General features: G+C 44.4%; 1 protein-coding gene across 10 annotated transcripts in view; it reads right to left on the bottom strand.

Moving 5' to 3' along the window:
- Nucleotides 1-5106: 5106 nt before the first annotated feature.
- TRIM9 (tripartite motif containing 9) overlaps nt 5107-21748 on the bottom strand; it is a 103417-nt gene continuing 86775 nt past the window's right edge. For 6 of the 10 annotated variants that reach the window (XM_073577655.1, XM_073577660.1, XM_073577656.1 and 3 more), the window contains 4 exons: nt 16142-16165; nt 15052-15355; nt 14816-14978; nt 5107-7627 (listed from right to left, as the gene is read on the bottom strand). In XM_073577655.1, coding sequence (XP_073433756.1) covers nt 7562-7627; nt 14816-14978; nt 15052-15355; nt 16142-16165 — 557 coding nt within the window. In that variant the 3' untranslated portion in view covers nt 5107-7561. The remainder of the gene's footprint in view (nt 7628-14815; nt 14979-15051; nt 15356-16141; nt 16166-21748) is intronic. The other 4 variants (XM_073577657.1, XM_073577661.1, XM_073577663.1 and 1 more) reach the window with 1 other exon arrangement.

Here is a 21748-nt window from a genome sequence, read left to right as displayed (position 1 = left end):
GGAGGAAACACAGCGTCTGGTGATGTCCATGAGTTCAAGACTTCAGGCAGTCATTGCCAACAAAGGGTTTTCAACCAAGTACTAGAAATGAACATTTTATTTACAATTATTTAATCTGTCCAATTACTTTTGGTCCCTTTAAAAACAGGGTGGCACATGTTAAGGAGCTGAAACTCCTAAACCCTTCATCCAATTTTAATGCGGATACCCTCAAATGAAAGCTGAAAGTCTGAACTTCAACTGCATCTGAATTGTTTTGTTTAAAATTCATTGTGGTAATGTCTAGAACCAAAATTAGAAAAATGTTGTCTCTGTTCAAATATATATGGACCTAACTGTAGGTACCTAATAGGAGTCAGGCTACCTCTGGCGAGCACATGAAGGGCTGTGCGGCCCTCCAAAGAAATGCCACCCCACACCATTACTGACCCACTGCCAAACTGGTCATGCTGAAGGATGTTGCAGGCAAATCGCTCTCCATGGCGTCTCCAGACTCTGTCACGTCTGTCACATGTGCTCAATGTGAACCTGCTTTCATCTGTGAAGAGCACAGGGAGTCAGTGGCTAATTTGCCAGTCCTGGTGTTCTGTGGCAAATGCCAAGCATCCTGCACGATGTTGGGCTGTGAGCACAACCCCCATCTGTGGACGTCGGCTACTCAGACCATTTTCATGGAGTCGGTTTCTAACCATTTATGCAGACACGTGCACATTTGTGGCCTGCTGGAGGTCATTTTGAATGGCTCTGGCAGTGCTCCTCCTGTTCCTCCTTGCACAAAGGCTGAGGTATCGGTCCTGCTGCTGGGTTGTTGCCCTCCAATGGAAAAGACATAGTAGGTCCAGGCAGCAATCCTGCCTCTTGTCATTGTGTCCAGGTAACTTATGATTCATGTGAATATATACCTTTGATTGTTGCCTGGACCTACTATGTCTTTTCCATTGAGTGCAATATATTCTCATTAGATATTTACCAGTATTGTAATGTACAGTAGTGGTAACTTGAGTCTCTGTGTCCCTATTTGCTGTTTATGTTTTTATATTTCTATGGCACTTTAGCATGTTGTTTTGTACCTTGCCTGACCACTCTAATAAAGCAATTTTATTATGACCATTAGTTGTATTTTGGATTTTGTCCTCCCCCTTTGCTATATTATATAGTACAACTGGTCAATTATAGTTCGTAGGTATACATGTTGGTGGCATACTGCTTGATACCATTATATAGATACATTTTTTGATTACAATCGTCTGCCCCACATGTCATATATACCAGATTTCACTGCCCTTGCTATTTATTACGGTGGCAAGTGGGGTAATAGTTGTGGGGTTGATGCCACCTTTGCATTGTGACATCATGCCCACGGCTTAGTAATGGAGAGGTGTCAATTAGACACCCATCCATTACTAATCCAATAGTTGTTAAGGTGTTAAATAAAGACACAGCCAGAAAAAAGTATCTTATTAAAATAAAACACTACACAGTTTCTCATATTTATTATACAGATAATCCATGCGATGCCCTCGATCTCCTGTAAAAAATAAAAAAATAACAAACCAACAATATACCATATCTGTCCGTCGGTGTGTCCTATGCCGTAATCCATATCTGGGGTATATACAGTTTTACAACCAGGACGGTGCCAAGATGCGAAAACCTCGGCTGTAGACCACTGATGAATGAGGAGATGCTGCCGACTCCCGCAGCTTCAGTGAATAGCGGTGATGTCACTGATGTTGCACTGCCTTACAGCCTGACCCGTGATGAACTCTGGAGCGTGGGAAAATGCCAGTTCATTCTCCAACGTCCTGAGTTCAGCACGGATCAGGCCTCCAGGGAGGGCAGATTCAGTGACGTCACGCATCTTGGCACCGTCCTGGTTGTAAACTGTATATACCTCAGATATAGATTACTGTGTGGGACAAAACCACAGACAGGTATGGTATATTGTTGGTTTGTTTCTTTAATCCATTACTGGAGAATGAGGGCGTCGCATGGATTAGCTGGATAATAAAGATGGAAAACTGTGTTTAGTGTTTTATTTCAATAAAATACTTTATTCTGGCTGTGTATTTATTTTACCTATAACAACTATAGGATTAGTAATGGATAGGTGTCGTGTTGACACCTCTGCATTACTAAGCCAGGCTTGGTGTCACCTTATAATACAAAGGTGACATGAACCCCCCAACTATTACCCCATATGCCACCACTACAGAGCAGTAGGAAGAGAGAGACTTCCTAGGCTATAAACATCGGCCCCCAGTGGCTGGCTTTCCCTCTCTTGATTGGAAAATTGCACCATTTTATACAAAAAATAATCTTTTGTTAATTAAATACATTAACATTAAGCTGCACACATACTATACTAATTGTATTTGTCACACACATCTATATATCTAACTATTCTGTATGTATTTACTGTATGTAAACCATCTATGTAATATAAATACATATGTGTGTGTCACTGACATGTACAGTATATACATATATATATGTATTCTATGTGTATACATGTATTCTATATTTTCTATTATAACATGTCAGTGTGATTTTACTGTAGCCAGATATGAATTCCGGCTTTTCAAAGGACACCGATGTGTAAAATTCGCACAGCACTCGCATGGTGCGATTGCTGTACGGTTTTTTTATTGCACCCATTGACTTCTATTGCAGGATGCGATCCGATTTTTTCTGACAATCGCAGCATGCTGCAATTTTTTTTCCAGTCCGATCATGATCCGATCCAAGCTGGAAAAAAAAACGCAGTGAAGACACCATCATAGATTGGTCCAAATTCCACCCGACTTTTTTATCGGATTGAATTCATCCAATTTCATCGCAAGTGGGCATGAGCCCATAGTGTGAATCCTTTAACCACTAGCCACACCAGTATCTGTGACCGATGGCCAGGAGCCTCGAGAACTGCCTCTTATCATCCTCGCATCCACAGCAATTCTTTTAATTACTTGGCCTGGGGCAATGTCATCATTGTTGCATAACTCATGTGACATCATGCCAGGCCAACTAATGAAAAAAAGCCACAGATGCCATCACGTAAAAGATGGTTCTCAGTCTCCCCTCATCCAGAGACCACAGATTGCAGAGGGGGCCGCTGAATCGGCTCCTGTGAATCGATTCACACCATCTCTAATCAGTCATGTATGTAACTGTCCTTTAACCAAGCATAAATTAATTTTTTTCCTCATCTGTTTAAATGGTGGCTGTCATTTAAGAAACTTTGGAATATTTCTTATTATAGAAATCTGCTTCTTTCTCAGCTTAGGAGCCACTTCAATTCCGACTCCATTGTCCTGAACTTATTTACTTTGCAAAACTGCAAAATGACAAAAGTGACTAAAAGCTACCATAATTGAGAGATCAGATTACAGCTGCCTCCTGAAGTCTATGGAGAGGGCAAAAGATGGCACCGCTGCTGTCTAGTATTTATCTCTTCCCAGAGCTGGATTAACATCTATACTACTCAGTATTGCTGAATATTTGCCTATATGCTGCTGTTTTCACAGCAGGGCTGGATTCACAGCTATACCGCTCACTATGGTACATAATGTCTTGTATGCTACGGCTTTTTAGTAAATGTTTTACCTTACCTCAGGTCCAGACTCATAGCTAAACTGCTGTATAAATGTCTTTTTTGATGCTGCATATCATTAGGTGTTTATCTATCATCATAGTTGGATTTTCTGCTACACCGCTCAGTACTGCCATATAATGTACTCCATGCTGCTTCTATATTAAGATAAATGGGTTATGTGGGACTATTTTTTATTCACAATGTGCCTAAGAACTAACAGGCAGGTAGTTGCTAACTACCTGCCTATAGTGACCTGACCGATCCTGCCGGCAATTCGGTAGCTTCTGCTGATGTCACGTCGACAGAGCAGTGGTTTCATGATCCAGGTTGGGTTTGCTTTCTGCTTCCCGACCTGGTCAGGCAGGGGTTAACCTTCTCTGTGTGACTGTTCCTCCGCAGTGTATGACCCAGCTTGACTTCTGACCTGTCCATCCGTCTTCCGTTCCTGTTTTGGATTGTTCTGTCTGGCTCTGATCTTTGGTGTGTTTCTGGCTGTGCTTTCGTCTCGTCCTCTTGTTACCATGCTCCCGACCAGCTTTTTGACTGCTGGCTTGCTTCAGACCTTGCTCCTTCCTTCCCCTCTGACACTGTGTTCCTGGCTGTTGCTGACTTGAACGACCTCTCTACTGCCTCCTAGCGGAGATTGCTCAACTCTACAAGTCTTCACTTGAGGTGAGCTCCTGCTACCTCCCTTCATCGCCCTCTGGTGGTTGTCCCTATATTGCAAGACAAGTGGCTTCTCATCCGCTCTGTGCTGTTGACGGGGTGTGACTGCCGATGTAGGGCTAATTGACAGCCGGCTGCCTGACTGTGGGAGGCTGGCTGTTAAATCACCATGACGTCGAAGTCACACGCGTTGACCAACTATCCAGGAAAATGAAGAGCTGCTCTGTTGATGTGGAGCAGCTGAATTGCTGGCAGGAATGCTTGGTGCCTCTGTTAGCAATTACCTTCCTGTTCGTTTTTAGGCCCATAGTTATATCTCACCCTTGTTCTGAATTCACAACTACACTGCTCAGTACTGCTGGATAATGTCCTCTTTGCAGCGCTTTCTAGTAAGTGTTAATCTGTCATCAAAGTTGAATTTACAGCTACATTGTTCTAAGCTTCTGTATAATGTTTTCCATGCTGCTGCTGCTTTCTGTTATATGTTTTATATCACCCTGGTTTTGGATTCACAGATACACTGCTCATTGCTGCTAGATAATGTCCTCCATGCTGCTCTTGCTTCTGAATGTGTGCTACATAGAAAAAGGAGAGCAAGAATCCCTGATATCTGTGTGTGCTGTGTATGGGATACATTATAGTAGCTAGTATCCACCAACTAACTCAGAGACAACGTGTGGAGTTGGGGTGGAAAGTTGATGTAAAAAGTGGCATAAAAGTTATATAATGGGCAGAACTAGGTGTCATTGCTCATGTACACAAAGGACAGCTTATTCTGAACAGTCAGATGAAATCACAGGAACGTTTTAACACGAGCGTAAAATAAAACACTTGCATACAGGCAGCGATTTCCCTCATAAAATTAATTTATTGATAACAGCAAACATAATTTCTTGTCTTGAGTACAGCGTCTGCAGAGGGTGAGAGCTACATATACAAATGAAGTATGCGATACAAGTCACTAGGAATCCCATAAGCCTCGTAAGGACGACTACTCACCGAGGGCGTCGAAGAAGAAGCTCGGAGTGGCCCAGCCATTGCTTCTCATCAGAAAAATAATCTTAAACATCAGCGTTGTCCCGCAACAGGGATTTTCTGTACCTAAGGTTAGCTAATGGGTACATGGTAAGAAGACAGATTGGCACCTGCCCAAAATAAATTAGCAGGGTATACTCTCTACATCGATATCCAACGCGCAGACACACACTGCTAACACCACTTACTGTATGTACATTCGTTTCATGGGAATGGGTGATTTGCAGTCAATTTCTGTCCGCTATTACTGGTTATAACAGCCGGGTGATCATTATAACCATGGTGTGGGCATTTTGGATCAAGCAGTTCTAAAGTATGAGCACCGGGAAGGCGGCTATATTGGCACTCTCTTTGGAAAGGCAGCGGTTTCAGGCTGGGTGTAAAATTGGGAACCAGTGCGCGGATCGGACTTCAGGGTGCATGCGTTAAAAATGTGCGCACTGTCAGAAAAGCGCAACGTCGCAGGGGGAACTTTTAATACTTGGTTAATGCCACCTGCAGCTGAACGGGCGGCACTGCAGCTAACAGTTGACTGCACTGTCCCATTAAGCAAGTCTCCTATTATAGTAACATTTTAAGATCTTTTCTTAGACCTGTATATTGCTCCGCACCTCTGTAACTCCTCCTGGAAAGGTGGAAATAAACTGACAACTGGGTGTTACCATTCTCCTTGTCAATGCGGCGAGTCCTTGCACTGTCCAATCAGAGCTGATAATGAAAAAGGGAATGGTAAAACCCTTGTTATCTACAGATTGCCAGGAGGAATAATAGGGGGATTGCACAATAGAGGTTTTTTTTAATGAGGAACACGATCATTTATTAAAAAAAAATAGATATGTCAAAGAGAGCGGACGGCTCCACTGTACTGTAAATGAAAAGTTCTTTGCCTTGGTTGTAGGGGTGTAATTGCTTAAATATACAGTAATATCATACAAACGATATCATAATACTGACGTAGAGACCCCAATTTGGCACTATGGCTCCATAGACCAGAAGCATGAATAATAAATTACTGCTAGGGTGGTGTGACTGAATGGAAAGGGTACATAAAAAAAAATAAAAAAGAGCGAGATGTGTTTTGGGTGAAGTTGCCCTTTAAATCCCAAACATGTAAAAAGTTGACTGCATCCAAGCAAGTGGCATCTGGCTGAGGACATCTCCATGCCCACAGGACCCTCCAGCAATGATCCCTGCCCAGCGCAGGGTAAATGTGTCATCACATTATTTATGGCAGCTATAGGTATCCAGTGGATCAGTCTTAGTAATGCCCCCATCCACTTCCCTCCTTAGCCAGAAGCCTCTATTGTCTAATGGGAGCGGCCTCTATATACACAAAGGTGGTGGGCAGCCACTTTTATATCATTAGAAAATCCTATAGAAATTTGCAATTTCTAAAATTTTCTTTTACAAGCACCATAAAGATGACGGCCTTAAAATTAAAGAGGTCGCCCTACATTCCGCAAGATATTAGGAAATACAATGGTGTGTCGTGCAGATTAAGGACATGACCTCGGCAGAGGTGCACACAGCTGTCTGATTCAATACTGGGAACGAAGTTTACAGCTTTAGAGTTCCTCAAAAGGGGAAGCAGCAGCAGCAGCGGGTAAAACAACAGGAATGACAACAATGTATATACACGATAATGAGAGTCTGAAGAATAAAATAAAGAGCAATGACCAAGGTCCGGGGAAAAAAAACTGATTCAGTCTGATGAGGTCATCACCACCGGTCGCCATGAACACACGGGAGATGGTTGTGGATACCCTGTGTCATGTGAACACCATAGGTGGACATCTTGGAGGACCACGTAAATAGGTGAGAAGTTGAGCATCATGAACATGTAAGTTGTACATTATAAGGTCTTCTATGAAGAGCTGATAGATGGGCATCATAGACAGATGCGGTGGCCAGAGCTGGAGAGTTGTAAGGTGGACATCTTGGAGAGTTAAGGTGCCGACACTCTGGATACAGCCAGTCACCATGTAGATTTGTGACGTAAGGTCAACAAATGACACAGAGGAAATGTACATCAATATGGGATATAATGAAAAGGCATGGTCTGGAAAACACCCTGGACAGAGCTGGAGAAGCAAGCGCCCATCATCAGGAGTAGGTCTTCTGGAGGTCATTGTGTGAGCACCCCATATAATCCGCCCCTCTTTAGCTATTTACAGATTTTTTTTTTTTGTAAGAATTATTTGCTGCTTTGAAGTCCAATGTGATAATCATCAGGGGTCTTTAGAAGCAATTTCAGTCCTTCTGGCACTTTTAAGATGCTATGGAGGCTCTGGACGAGTAGAAACCAGGAATTGGCAAACCGGTATGAAGTGTTACCTGTATGGTGTGAAAATCACAAGTCAAGAAATATTTGTCATTTTTCCACTGGATTTACTGGGGAATCATTTTATGATTACACCTCTTGGTAAGATATGGTCGGTGTGTGTATAGACCTTGATATGGCGTGATGCAGTGATATATTCACTATGGCAGTATATTAACATATTTAGCTACAATTTCTAGTTTAGAGCCAGAGCAGAAACTAAATGGCTACCATGCATTTACAGTTGAGTCAAATGACTTGCAGGACCCTCATCCTGTGGCCACATTGGTAGTCTATGGCTGTCAGACTGGATCCCTACAATATTCCTCCTACCTGCCGGCATCACCAGGCACCTTTTCTGATGTTTGCCTTTCGCCGCAACTAATCAGGAGGGACCCCAGGGATGTAAATGTTAGGGCTCATTCCCATTTCCTATTTTCAAGTACAAGTGCTTTCCATGGATAGCACTCGAACCTGTTATAATCTGTTGGGCCATTCACATGTCTGATTTTTCACGGACTGAGAGTTCTACAGAAAATGATGGAGACATGTCTGATTTTGATCATAGGGACAGATCAAAATCGACAATGCAAGTCAATGGATCTGTGAAAAAAATTAGACCATGCTCGGATGACATCAAAAGATAGAAACGTTTTTTCTTTAAATGTCTCGATGTACAAGAAAAATGGATGACACTCAGACCACACTCTGCTCTGATCACAGAGTAATTGGTCAGTTTTTCTCGTACATGGAAAAAATCTAACATGTGAACGAGTCTTTAGTAGGAAGTACACAGCGCTCTGGTCCAATGGACACAGACTATCAGAATGCAGAGTCCTACAGATCTTTTTGGTCAGCTCTACAATTAATGCATGTACATCTTAGTTCTCCAGAATAAAAGCTCTGTTTTGTAACTGCTCTTTATGTACAGGTGCTTCTCACAAAAGTAGAATACCATCAAAAAGATAATTTATTTCAGTTCTTCAATACAAAAAGTGAAATTCATATATTAGATAGAGTCATTACAAACAGAGTGATCTATTTCAAGTGTTTATTTCTGTTAATGATGATTATGGCTTACAGCCAATGAAAACCCAAAGGTCATTATTTCAGTAAATTAGAATACTTTATAACACCAGCTTGAAAAAAGGATTTTAAAATCCGAAGTGTTGGCCTACTGAAATGTATGTTCAGTAAATGCACCCAATACTTAGTTGGGGCTCCTTTTCCATCAATTACTGCATCAATGTGGCGTGGCATGGAGGCGATCAGCCTGTGGCACTGCTGAGGTGTTATGGAAGCCCAGGTTGCTTTGATAGCAGCCTTCAGCTCATCTGCATTGTTGGGTCTAATGTCTCTCATCTTCCTCTTGACAATGCCCCATAGATTATCTACGGGGTTAAGGTCAGGCGAGTTTGCTGGCCAATCAAGCACAATGATACTGTTGTTTTTAAACCAGGTATTGGTATTTTTGGCAGTGTGGACAGGTGCCAAGTCCTGCTGGAGAATGAAATTTCCATCTCCAAAAAGCTTATCGACAGAGAAGCATGAAGTGGTCTAAAATTTCCTGGTAGACGGCTGCGCTGATTTTGGTCTTAATAAAACACAGTATACCTATACCAAGAGATGACATAGCTCCCCAAACCATCACTGATTGTGGAAACTTCGCACTAGACCTCAAGCAGCTTGAATTGTGTGCCTCTCCACTCTTCCTCCAGACTCTGGGACCTTGATTTCCAAATGAAATGCAAAATTTACTTTCCTTGTGTAGTGTGTCAATGACTGCCTTCTGGACATCTGTCAAGTCAGCAGTCTTCCCCATGATTGTGGAGCCTACTGAAACAGACTAAGGGTCCTTTATAGATGCTTAGGAAGCCTTTGCATGTGTTTTTTGTTAATTATTCTAATTTACTGAGATAATGACTTTTGGGTTTTCATTGGCTATAAGCCATAATCATCAACAATTGACATAAACGCTTGAACTAGATCACTCTCTTTCTAATGACTCTAAATAATATATGAGTTTCACTTTTTGTATTGAAGAACTGAAATAAATTAACTTTTTGATGATGTTCTAACTTTGTGAGAAGCACCTGTAAGTCATATTTCAGGTATTATTATTATTATTATTATTACTTATTTATATAGCGCCATTATATCCATGGTGCTGCACATGGGAAGGAGGGTTACATACAAAGCTATAGATATCGTTACATACAAAGTTATAGATATCGTTAACAGTAAACAAATTTACAATGACGGACTGGTACAGAGGGGAGAGGACCCTGTCCTTGCGGACTTACATTCTACAGGATAGTGGGGAAGAGACAGAAGGTCAGGGGTGCAGCAGCGCAGGCGGTGGTGAGGCAGCAGAATGGTTATTGCAGGCTATTGAAGGATCCGAGGGTGGTGGATAATCGGATGTATTGAGCCATGGTATTCCAGAGGATAGGGGATATTCGGGAGAAATCTTGGAGGCGGTTGTGTGAGGAATGAATAAGTGTGGAGGTGAGTAGGACGTCTTGGGAGGATCGAAGATTATGTGAGGGAAGATATTGGGAGATTAGTTCAGAGATATAGGGAGGTGAAAGGTTGTGGATGGCTTTGTAGGTCAGTGTTAGTAGTTTGAATTGGATTCGTTGGGGAATTGGGAGCCAATGGAGGGATTTGCAGAGGGGAGAGACAGGGGAGTAGCGAGGAGAGAGGTGGATTAGTCGGGCGTCAGAATTGAGGACAGACTGGAGTGGTGCAAGAGAGTTGGCAGGGAGGCCACAAAGGAGAGTGTAGCAGTAGTCAAGGCTGGAGATGATGAGGGCATGTATAAGAGTTTTAGTACACTGAGGACTGAGGAAGGGACGGATTCTGGAAATATTTTTGAGTTGGAGGCGACAGGAGGTGGCAAGAGTTTGGACGTGTGGTTTGAAGGACAGGGCAGAGTCGAGAGTTAATCCGAGGCAGCGGATTTCAGGTGCGGGAGAGAGCGTGATGCTGTTTACCATAATAGATAGATCGGATAGGGAAGATACGTGAGATGGAGGAAAGATAATGATTTCAGTTTTGTCTACGTACCGTTTTAGGAAGCGAGAGGTGAAAAAGGAGGATATGGCTGATAGACACTCCGAGATTCTGGACAGCAGAGAGGTGACATCTGGGCCAGAGAGGTAGATCTGAGTGTCATCTGGATACAGGTGGTACTGGAAGCCATGGGACTTTATGAGTTGTCCTAGGCCAAGAGTATAGATGGAAAAAGTAGGGGCCCCAAGACAGAGCCTTGGGGGACTCCAACAGAGAGGGGGCGGGATGAGGAGGTAGTGTGGGAGTGGGAAACGCTGAATGTGCGGTCAGAAATGTATGAGGAAATCCAGGACAGGGCACGGTCTTTTATGCCAAGGGAAGAAAGAATCTGTAGCAGTAGGCAGTGGTCAACTGTGTCAAAGGCAGAGGACAGGTCAAGAAGGAGGAAGATGGAGAACTGTCTGTTAGCTTTGGCTGTGAGTAAGACATTAGTAATTTTGGTCAGGGCAGTTTCAGTGGAGTGGTGGGGGCAGAAGCCAGATTGCAGGATGTCAAGGAGGGAGTTAGATGAGAGGTGGGAGTAAAGTTGAGCATGGACATGCTGTTCGAGGAGTTTGGGAGCAGTGATATGGGGCGATAGCTGGGCATAGCAGTTGGGTCAAGGTTTGATTTTTTGAGGATGGGTGTTATGGTGGCATGTTTGAAGGCAGATGGAAGGTACCAGAAGTTAGGGATAGGTTGAAGAGATGGGTTAGCGCTGGAATGATCATGTTAGTGAGGTTGGGGAGCAGGTGGGAAGGGATGGGGTCAAGTGCACAGGTGGTGAGGCGTGATTTGGAAAGGAGATGAGTAAGCTCTCCTTCAGTGATGTTGGAGAGGGAGGTTATTAGGGAAGGGCAGAGGTCTGGTATGTGGAGCGGTTGGGGTGGTGGAACTGTAAAGGTTTGCCTTGTTTGGTCGATCTTGTTTTTGAAGTAGGTGGGAAAGTCCTCAGCAGAGATGAGGGGAGTTGGAGTTGGCAGTGGTGGGCGGAGGAAAGAGTTAAATGTGCTGAACAGTTGTTTAGGGTTGTGGGATAATGAAGATACAAGGTTTGTGAAATAGGTCTGTTTAGCAGAGGTGAGGGCTGATTTAAAGGCAAGTGTAGCTTGTTTGAAAGCAGTGAAGTCGTCTGGCAGGCATGTTTTCTTCCAACGCCGCTCCGCGACCCTGGATGCTTGTCGAAATTTTTTGATGAGGTTGTTGTGCCAGGGTTGCCTATTGGTTTGTCGCACTTTGCCATGCATGAGAGGAGAGACTGAGTCTATGGCTGATGTGAGGGTGCCGTTGTAGAAAGTGGTGGCGCTGTCCGTGTTGTGGAGTGAAGATATGGAGGACAGAGGTAGAAGAGAGTCTGAGAGTCTGTGGATGTCTAGCTGTGCAAGGTTTCTGCGAGGATGTGCTAGTGGCTGGACATGGGGAGCAGGTGAGGAGGACAAGGATGAGAAGGTGAGTAGATGGTGGTCAGATAGGGGGAAGGGAGAGATTGTGAGATTAGATAGGGAACAGAGGCGAGTGAAGATGAGGTCTAATGTATGTCCATCTGTGTGGGTGGCTGTGGAGGACCACTGAGTAAGTCCAAAGGATGAGGTAAGTGACAGGAGTTTGGAGGCTGCTGACTGGTGGGTGTCAATGGGGATGTTGAATCCCCCATGATGATGGTGGGGATGTCAGAAGAGAGAAAGTGGAGGAGCCAGGTGGAGAATTGGTCGATGAAGGCAGTGGCTGAGCCCGGTGGCCGGTATATGACAGCAATTTGGAGATTAGAGGGAGAGTAAATATGGACAGAGTGAACCTCGAAAGGGAAGATAAGGGAGGGTGGGGATTGGATAGGGTTGAAGGAGCAGTGTTTAGAAAGGAGGAAAGTCACTCCTCCACCTTGTCTGTTGCCAGGGCGAGGAGTGTGGGTAAAGTGGAGGCCGCCATAACTCAGTGTGGCTGGGGAGGCCGTGTCAGGGGGTGTCAGCCAGGTCTCAGTGAGGGCCAGGAAGGAAAGTTTGCAGGAGGTAAAATGGTCGTGGATCATGTGGAGCGTGTTGCAGATGGAGCGAGCATTCCAAAGTGCTCCAGAAAAAGGGTGCGAGAGGGAGGGGGTCAGTGGCACAGGTTTTAAGTTTGAGGGATTGCAGTAGTTTCTCTTGGTGTGAGAAAGATAGGAGTGAGGATTAGTGGGATATATGAGGCAGGGGGGGCCAGGATTGGGGGATATGTCACCAGCAGTCACAAGAAGCAGAGAAAGGGAAAGCAGGTAGGTGAAGGAGAGTGATCGTCTTGTATTGTATTTTAGTAGGAGAAGTCTGAGGTTAAGGAGTATGTCTGCAGATGAAGCGAGGTGGGGGGTAAGAGAGAGGGGGAGATTGTTATTTGGTTCAAGGTTGCAGGGGTTTGGGGATAGCGAAGGAGAGTGAAGATTAGTGGAACCAAAACGGTGATGGCAAGTGTGAGCATGGTTGAAGGGCAGGGTAAAAAAAAAAAAAGCAAGTAAAGTAAGAAAGCAATGGTTAGTCTTACCGGCTGACCGATTTCTGGACTATTTCTGGTATATTTCTCATCTATCACTTCAAATGATGTCACATCTGACCTGCTCTCTTCAACTTATACCATAAAAATGTCCATGAAATGAAGCCAGGTGAGTGCGGGAGGGAGGAGGAGGGGGTTGGAGGACGGTTCACAGCAGGGGGCAATTAACAGAATGCAGTTAATGGGACATTTGACTAGCATCAGAGTTGAAGAAAGAGGTAGGACAGGATGGACAGATAAGACTAGGTGTGAGGAGCATATGTATATCAATATGCATACAGTCAATTTGAAGTCTGATACATGGAATTAAAGTCAGGGGAAAAATCAGAGTACAGACATCAGAAGTAAAAACAGAGGGTGAACAATGCATGAGGGTTCAGGGGTTCAGTGAGTATTCTGAATTAAGATGAGGGTTCAGCAGACATACCAACTAAAAACAGAGGGTGAACAATGCATGAGGGTTCAGTGAGTATTCTGAGTTAAGATGCTGGTTCAGCAGACATACCATCTAAAAACAGAGGGTGAACAATGCATGAGGGTTCAGGGGTTCAGTGAGTATTCTGAATTAAGATACGGGTTCAGCAGACATACCTGCTCTCAGGTATCAGGATTGGGTCACATAACAACCCCACCTAAGGGTCACCAAAGACCTGAAAGTTCAATTAACTCCAAACCTAACTAATGTTTTGCAGGTAAAGAAAATTAAACCAAAGAATAACACTAAAGGCCCCGTCACACTAAGCGACTTACCAGCGATCCCGACACCGCTATGAAGGTGTCAGGATCGCTGGTAAATCGCTATGTGATCGCTGGTGAGCTGTCACACAGACAGCTTCACCAGCGATCAGCACAGCGATGCCGAGCGCCCGGCATCGCTGGCCATCCTGTAAAAAATAGAATCAAAATAAAAAATATAGTTATTCTCACCTTCCGACGTCCTGTTCAGCCATCCCGCCTCTCTCCACGCTCCAGTCCCAGTGATCGTTTGCACGAATGACCGCGAGATGTCACAGTCTCGCAGGATAACAAAGTCTCGCGGTCATTCGTGCAAAGGATCACTGGGACCGGAGCGTGGAGAGAGGCGGGATGGCTGAACGCGACGTCGGAAGGTGAGAATAACTATATTTTTTATTTTTTTTATTATTTTTTTTACACCTGATCGCTGGTCTCCCGCCTGTCACACACAGCGATGCGTGCTGGCCAGCGGGAGACCAGCGACCAAAGAAATGTCCAGAGATTTCTTGCAGCGATCAGCGATACCGGCAGGGGGGCCGCTCGCTGATCGCTGTCACACATAGCGATCTCGCTGGTGAGAAAGCTCGCTACCGAGATTGCTTAGTGAGACGGGGCCTTTAGAAAGGAACCCCTTGTCCTCATGACCTAAAGGAAAATCACATAAATAGATACATTCAGGTTTTAACAAGGTTTTCCACTTTTAGGAAAGTGGACCCCAAACACCACTGCAGCTAAACTATCAAGATACAAGGAGTGGCAAAGAACCGGTACTGGCTATAGTGAGCATGAGTAACCACTCGGTATGTTATTTTAGATGGTTTGAGTTCACTTTCCTAAAATGGGAAGTCCCATAAGTATTGGTGCCTGCACATTTCTAGATAAAGTATTAGTACCTGCACATTCCTATTGAGGCTCACAGCTGGAAACAACAGGCCCTCCATGCTCTCAAACGCCACAGGCCCCTGCTGCTCTTCATTGATGGAGAAGGTCAACGTTCTCCTGGTGAAGTCTAAGAGGATCCCAACCGTGGCACCCTTGGTAATGCCTCCTTCAGTCCTATGAGAAAGCAGAACTATCACATTAGTATCATGGCTGCAGACATCCCAGTCATACAGCCTGTTGAACATACCTATTTGTGTGGGAATTGTTGTGCATGAACCAGCTGCGATTGTTGTCCACGTACATGGCCCAAGCTTTGTCATCTTTCCCAAGCATGACGTCCTTCATGACTTCAACCCGGGCCACCCCGAAGGCAGGATCTGGGTGATTGTCGTATCGATCAATGGTCAGTTCCCAATAGTGAACTCCTTTGGAGAAACCAGTTTTCCCCAGGACTACTCTGTCATCATAGCTGTTACATGTGACGGTCAGGTTGTCATTCGAGAAGATGATGTCCGAATGTGCTGAACCAGGATCGAAGGCGAACCAGGCCACTGTCATCACGAAAACACAACATGGAAATTCAGTCAGTGATCACTGTTGGACCCTGAAATACTTAAAGCTCCAGGTTCAATACAATGAGTCAATAAGACATCAATTATGCAACATAAACAAATGGTAATCCTCAAGCCAAGACCCCTTCACCACTCCGACAATGATTAGGTTCCTTTCCCAGTCCTAGATGAAGAGTTTACTACACATGGATTGAAAGGCTTTCAAGAATGCGTTTCATTTCTATGAAGACTGACCAGATTGCCAGGACTGCTGGGCCATCAAGGCAGACAACCTCTATTAATCCAATCTTACCAAAATGTTCAACTTTGTCCCTTGACATTTCTTACAAAAATTGCATAAAGTTCTGGTGCCAGATTTACAAAGGCCCCAGTGCTGTGCGTGATTGATTGTACAATGGATACCAATCGCACCAAATGGAACCCATTGACTTGGTGTCCGGTGAGTTCCATCATGGTGTTTGTCATACTATTCAAATGTGAAGGAACTGCCAAATTCTGCTGTGTAAACAAAGCCTTGAGAGGGTTGAGAGAGTAGACAGCATCTAAGTCAGACACAATCCCTTCAATATTCAATATAGCTGTCCTCATGTCACTACTAAACATTCTAGGTCAATTTTGCTAAAAACATTCTTTGATTACAATAAATTGGGGCCTTCTGTTGTTTTTGGAACAGAAAAGGATTACCAGATGATTTGGTGCGCCAAAAATATCAACATGCAAGCCATGCACGTCCTACGATTTCCATGCACAAGCGTTGCACCATACCTGCCACCAGTTTTTTTATGTCAACTGTGAGATGTCCGATGAAGAGCATGCGGGGTAGAAAAAGGATGTTAGTATGTTAGAGCTCATTAAGAACTAACACCACAGCTGACCGTTACACCCCTGTAGGATTGTCTCTTCTAGACAATTTTTTTTGGCTAGATTTTTCCCCATTGGAAATGTTATGAAGTACATCAAAACTAGCTGTACGCTTGTAGGCCATTATGCTGGGGCAACATGAGAATAAGTCCGATCAGGAGCCAATATGCAACAGGACAACCCTCTTCCCGTATGGCACCTAAAAGCGAGACTATATATATATATATATATATATATATATATATATATATATATATAAATACTGCTCAAAAAAATAAAGGGAACACTATTCCATTTGCAACAGGCTGTTTGTGTCCCCTTTAATTCATATATATATATATATATATATATATATATACACACATACACACACACACAGTTGTGCTCGAAAGTTTACATACCACGGCAGAATTCTTGCTTTCATGGTCTTCTTTCAAAGAATATGAATGATAACACCAAAACTTTTACTCCACTCACGGTTAGTAGTTGGGTGAAGCCATTTATTGTCAAACTACGGTGTTTTCTCTTTTTAAATCATAATGACAACCTAAAACATCCAAATGACGCTGATCAAAAGTTCACATACCTCATTTCTAAATACCGTGTATTGCCCCCTCTAACACCAATGACAGCTTGAAGTCTTTTGTGGTAGTTGTGGATGAGGTTTTTTATTTTCTCAGATGGTAAAGCTGCCCACTCTTCTTGGCAATTCTGGGCTGTCTAGTATGAACTGCACGCTTGAGATTTCCCCAGAGTGGCTCAATGATTAAGGTCAGGAGACTGAAATGGCCACTCCATCTTGTTCTGGTGCCAGCAGCTGCTTTATGCTTTTAAGCAGCGCATGGCAGGGACGTCATGCGCCGCTCACAAGCTGAGTACAGCTGCTAGAATACTCACCGCTCCCCAAGCCTTAACTATGTGCGTGCAGGGCAGTGAATATTAAGCAGCGTGTATAGTGTCAACCGCTGTGCGGTCACGTGTGCCGTTACTTAAGAGGAATGAATATTCACCTCTCTTAAATAGCTGCAGGAGCTGGCTGCTGTGGCTGACACTGTGCGCAATATTACAGAGAAATCAATATTCATTGCCAGTGCAGTGAATATTCATTTCTCAATAGCAGTGGGCACAGGAGTTAGCCGCTGCAGCTGGCTCCTACCTCTGTGGCCCGCTGCCCCTCCACCTCCATGTTCTGGATTCCTCACTCGTGTATAAGCCGAGGGGGGAGTTTTCAGCATGCAAAAAATGTGCTGAAAAACTTGGCTTATACTCGAGTATATACGGTTATAGGGGCAATTCATGACCAGGCCTATACATATTAGCATTAGAGCTTCTTGTCTGTCACTATTTATGGGGGCACTGTGCACATATCAACTTAGCACTGATACTGATTTTGGAGGTGCACTATATGGGAGCATTTTTTGACTGACACTGGGTGCACTCTACCTGGATCTGTGTATTGGAACACTTTTTGGCTGGCACTTTACAGGGGCATTCCATGTCTCAGTGCGCATTTGAACATTCTGTGACTGCCATGGTCAATAAGGGAACTGTATCGTCACACGGATGCGTTCATTATTTGAGGGTATGGCTAAGTTCACACCTTCAGTATTTGATCAGTATTTCACATTAGTATTTGTAAGACAAAACCAGGAGAGGGTGATAAATACAGAAGTGGTGATGTGTTTCTGTTATACTTTTACTCCTGGTTTTGTCTTACAAATACTGATGTAAAATACTGACCAAATACTGATAGTGTGAACATGGCCTTAGGCCGGGGTCACACTAACCGAAGCAAAATACGGTCCGTAGTTTACATGCGTAATACGGATGAATGACCCCTAAATAGGGCTCCGTATGTAATCCGTAAGCAAGGTGCCGTCGCGTATTTTGCGCATGTCAGCATCCGTATGGAATCCGTATTGCGAGATTTTCTCGCAGGCTTGCAAAATGGACATTTAACGGTTTTGAGGCCTGCTAACTATTTAAATCATTAGCCTGCACCCTATTTATTGCCTCAGGAACAGGTGGCTGCCTCCATTCTGTCCATTTGTGACCTTGCCTTCACTAGGTGTGTTGCTGTTGTATGTACAATATGGCAGACAGTCTGAGTTTCAACACAACTGAGCAGGTTCTCTTCAACTGGCTTTTGACCCGCCGCTTTGGTCAACCATACCCAGTGATAGTGGATCTGCGGAGGAGGAGACGCATGTGGGTACATCCACTTTTGAGGCAACGACTCACAAGAGGTCATTTTCACCGCCTCTATTCTTCTCTGCGGGAGCATCCGGCTAAATTCTACCAATACTGTCGCATGAGCCTTGCAACATTTGATCGACTCTTTGAGACAGTGCGCCCTGGGATAACCTTTGAGGACACAAGGATGCGCCAAGCGATATCTGCAGAGGAGCGACTTCTACTCACAATACGGTATGTAATACACAACCACATTCTCTATGTTCATGATGTGTTGGCCAAAGTATGTATTAATTGCTTCATGGACTAATTGTAATGCCCTCATCTTATTCCAGATATGTTGAAACTTACAGACCAGAATGTTATGTGTAAGATGTACTGAATATCACTTAGTCATTGTGCGACCAAATATGTGTGTGTTAGTAGATATGAAATGCTAACAAGTTTGGTATGTATGTACCTGTTTTTTGGATAATTTGTGCATTCTAAAATGTTCATTTTCTGTTTTTCTTCAGCTTCCTGTCCACTGGCCTGTCTTATGCCGCCCTCCACCATGAGTTTCTGATTGGCAGATCTACCATCTACCATTTCTGGCATAGTCAGGTCGACATGTAGTGAAATATGGTCAAGACTACATCAACTCGTCATGCCTGAGCCCAGGATGGAAGACTGGTTGAGGATATCAAGGGACTTTGAGGATGAATGCCAGTTTCCTAATTGTATTGGGGCCCTTGATGGCAAACATATCCGGGTGCGTAAGCCGCCGAACTCTTGCTCCCAATTCTTCAATTATAAACAATACTTTTCTGTTGTATTGTTGGCTCTGGTCGACCCTCAATACAAGTTTATAATTGTTGACATTGGGGCCTATGGAAGGACGGGAGACTCTCGAGTCTTCAATACTTCCATTATGGCTCGGCGGCTACGCACCAACCAGTTGGATCTACCCCCACCACGCCAGCTACCAGGCTCCACTCAAGAATCTGTCCCTTATGTCCTTGTGGCAGATGAGGCGTTTCAGTTAACGCGCAATGTCATGAGGCCATATCCCCGGCCCAACCTTGACCACATACGCAGAATTTTTAACTTGCGCCTATCACGTGCTCGGCGACTGGTGGAGTGTTCCTTTGGCATTCTTTGTGCAAAATGGTGGGTACTCCAGTCTGCCTTTCAGTAGTTAAAGCCTGTGTGGTTCTTCAGAACTTCACCAGGATACATGATTGTTCCTCCTCTGCTGGTGTTGTGCGTGGGTTGGCCAATGTGCGTAGGGCGAGACCACATGTCAACCCTCAACGTAGACCGCTCTCTGGCCTCAAAGTGCGTGATATTTTCACAAATTACTTTATGTCACCTGAGGGGGAAACCTCTTGGCAAGAGCATGCTGTGTCTATGTTATAACATTTTGGTTTCTGTGTGTCTAAATATATATATTTCTTCCCCTTCTGATTCTATGACTGTTGAATTGCATTGGTAAGCGTATGTTACTATGCTGACACGGTTTTTTAGAATTGAGACAGAGACGTAAAATGTAGTAGACAAATGTTTACTTTTGCCTTTTTTTTTTTTTAAAGCAAAACCTATTCTTGCCATATCAGAAATGTGGCAATGGGCCAAATTGGCCTTTTTGCAGATGTCAACATTGTGTGGCAATAAAATTTTCACACATAGAAAACAACAAAAATAACATTAGGCAATAACAAAATGGAAATATTATAAATGTTGATACGTTGGGGGAAGGAGAAGGCGGAAGACCAACCTGTGTTTGCTGCTAGCTACTTTGCCCAAATTGCCCATCGCCCTGTGTGGGGGCATACTGTTGCCCATGATGTGGGTAGTGTACTGTCTCCTGGGATTGGGCTTGGTACTGGCCAGAGTGATAATGAACAGTGGCATCATGTTGGGTCGGGTAGGGCTGTGTCTCATACCCACCAATATAGCCATGTCGTCCCCAACCAGGTTGGGACCAGCCTCCAACACTGGGTGGGAAAAAGTGGTCATATTGGTGAGGTTGGCTAAAGGCAGACATATGTGGCTGCTGTTGGAAAGGTTGGGTAGGGGGGAGGAAGGGGGTGAGGTGTAGGCCCACGTATTTGAGGATCCTCAGAGCCTGCTTGAGCAAGCATGTGTGTGGGTGGTCTAAGGCGCATTAGATTTCTTGGTGAAAGCTGCCACCTCTCCAGATATTCAAATAACTCATATGGGGTATTTGGGTGTGTGCTTGCATCAAGCAGGATCTGAAAACATCCTCGAATACGGAGCCTCACCTCACGGGAAAGAGCACGAAGATAAAGGGCCAGGCTGCATGAGTATGCCTCCTCGCCATCATCATTATTCACTCTAGACAGATAGTTGAGGACCCCTGTGTCCACATTGGTACGGGTATCTTGGACAGGGATATGGCGCCTTCTTCTTTCTCGCCGGGATGGTCCAGAAGGTTGTGGGGAGCCCCGGATCTGGGCAGTTGGGCTGCTGCTCATGTTGCCCTGCTCCTCCTGTATGGCTGATGGTGCAGCAGCAGACGGTCCTGGTTGTGGATGTGGTCCTGGTGGTGGGGTTTGTGGCGCAGGCAATGGGTTTTCCTGAGAGGATTCTTCACCCATGCTTCTTGTAGGGGCAGAAGATGGGCCAGCCACCTCATCCCCTACAGGATCAATGATGGGCTCTGTATCTGAGCCAGTACCTCTCTCCGTAAGGTTGGACTGAGTTCTGTTATGAAATAGAACAGAGCCAAAAATAAATCAATATTTTTGGCCCTGTAAAATATGTGTGTAATGTAGTGTGAGGTATCTACTTACGGTCTCAGATCCAGAATAGGGGCGAGGAAGGAGAGGCGGTCATAATATATGTATTTCCTCTTTAGGTGGCCCGCATCACCACTCCTGGACCGCTGCTGACGTTCCCACCTGTATTGGTCGCAGATGCTGCGCCACCGTCTCATGACATCTTCCACTGCAATGTTACAGGAAATATTCTCAATTTCACATATTTGATAGGTCAAATTTGCTACCAGTAGCCTAGGCATGGGGCCTTCTGGGGTGTACTTTCTAGCCAGGGAGGCATATCTAATTGGGCCATCCAGCCCAGATACACAGGGTCACAATAGTTCAGGTATGAAGTAACTACACTTAATAACTTGGTTGGCTAGCATGGGTCACATCAAAATCTACCCGCCTCATGAGGAAAAAAGTACAAGCACAGGAAGGGGGGGGGGCTGATTCCATATGCATTTTTTGATGTGAGGTATTTTTAAACAGTTTTTGGGTTGTACTTACTCAGTTGCTGCTGCTCCTCACGTGGGCGATCACCAAAATCATGGAA

The sequence above is a fragment of the Dendrobates tinctorius genome, unplaced genomic scaffold (genome assembly GCF_039654945.1).
Source record: "Dendrobates tinctorius isolate UK_male_01 unplaced genomic scaffold, ASM3965494v1 ptg000057l, whole genome shotgun sequence".
NCBI lineage: Eukaryota > Metazoa > Chordata > Amphibia > Anura > Dendrobatidae > Dendrobates > Dendrobates tinctorius.
This window is presented reverse-complemented; position numbering and strand designations above follow the sequence as displayed.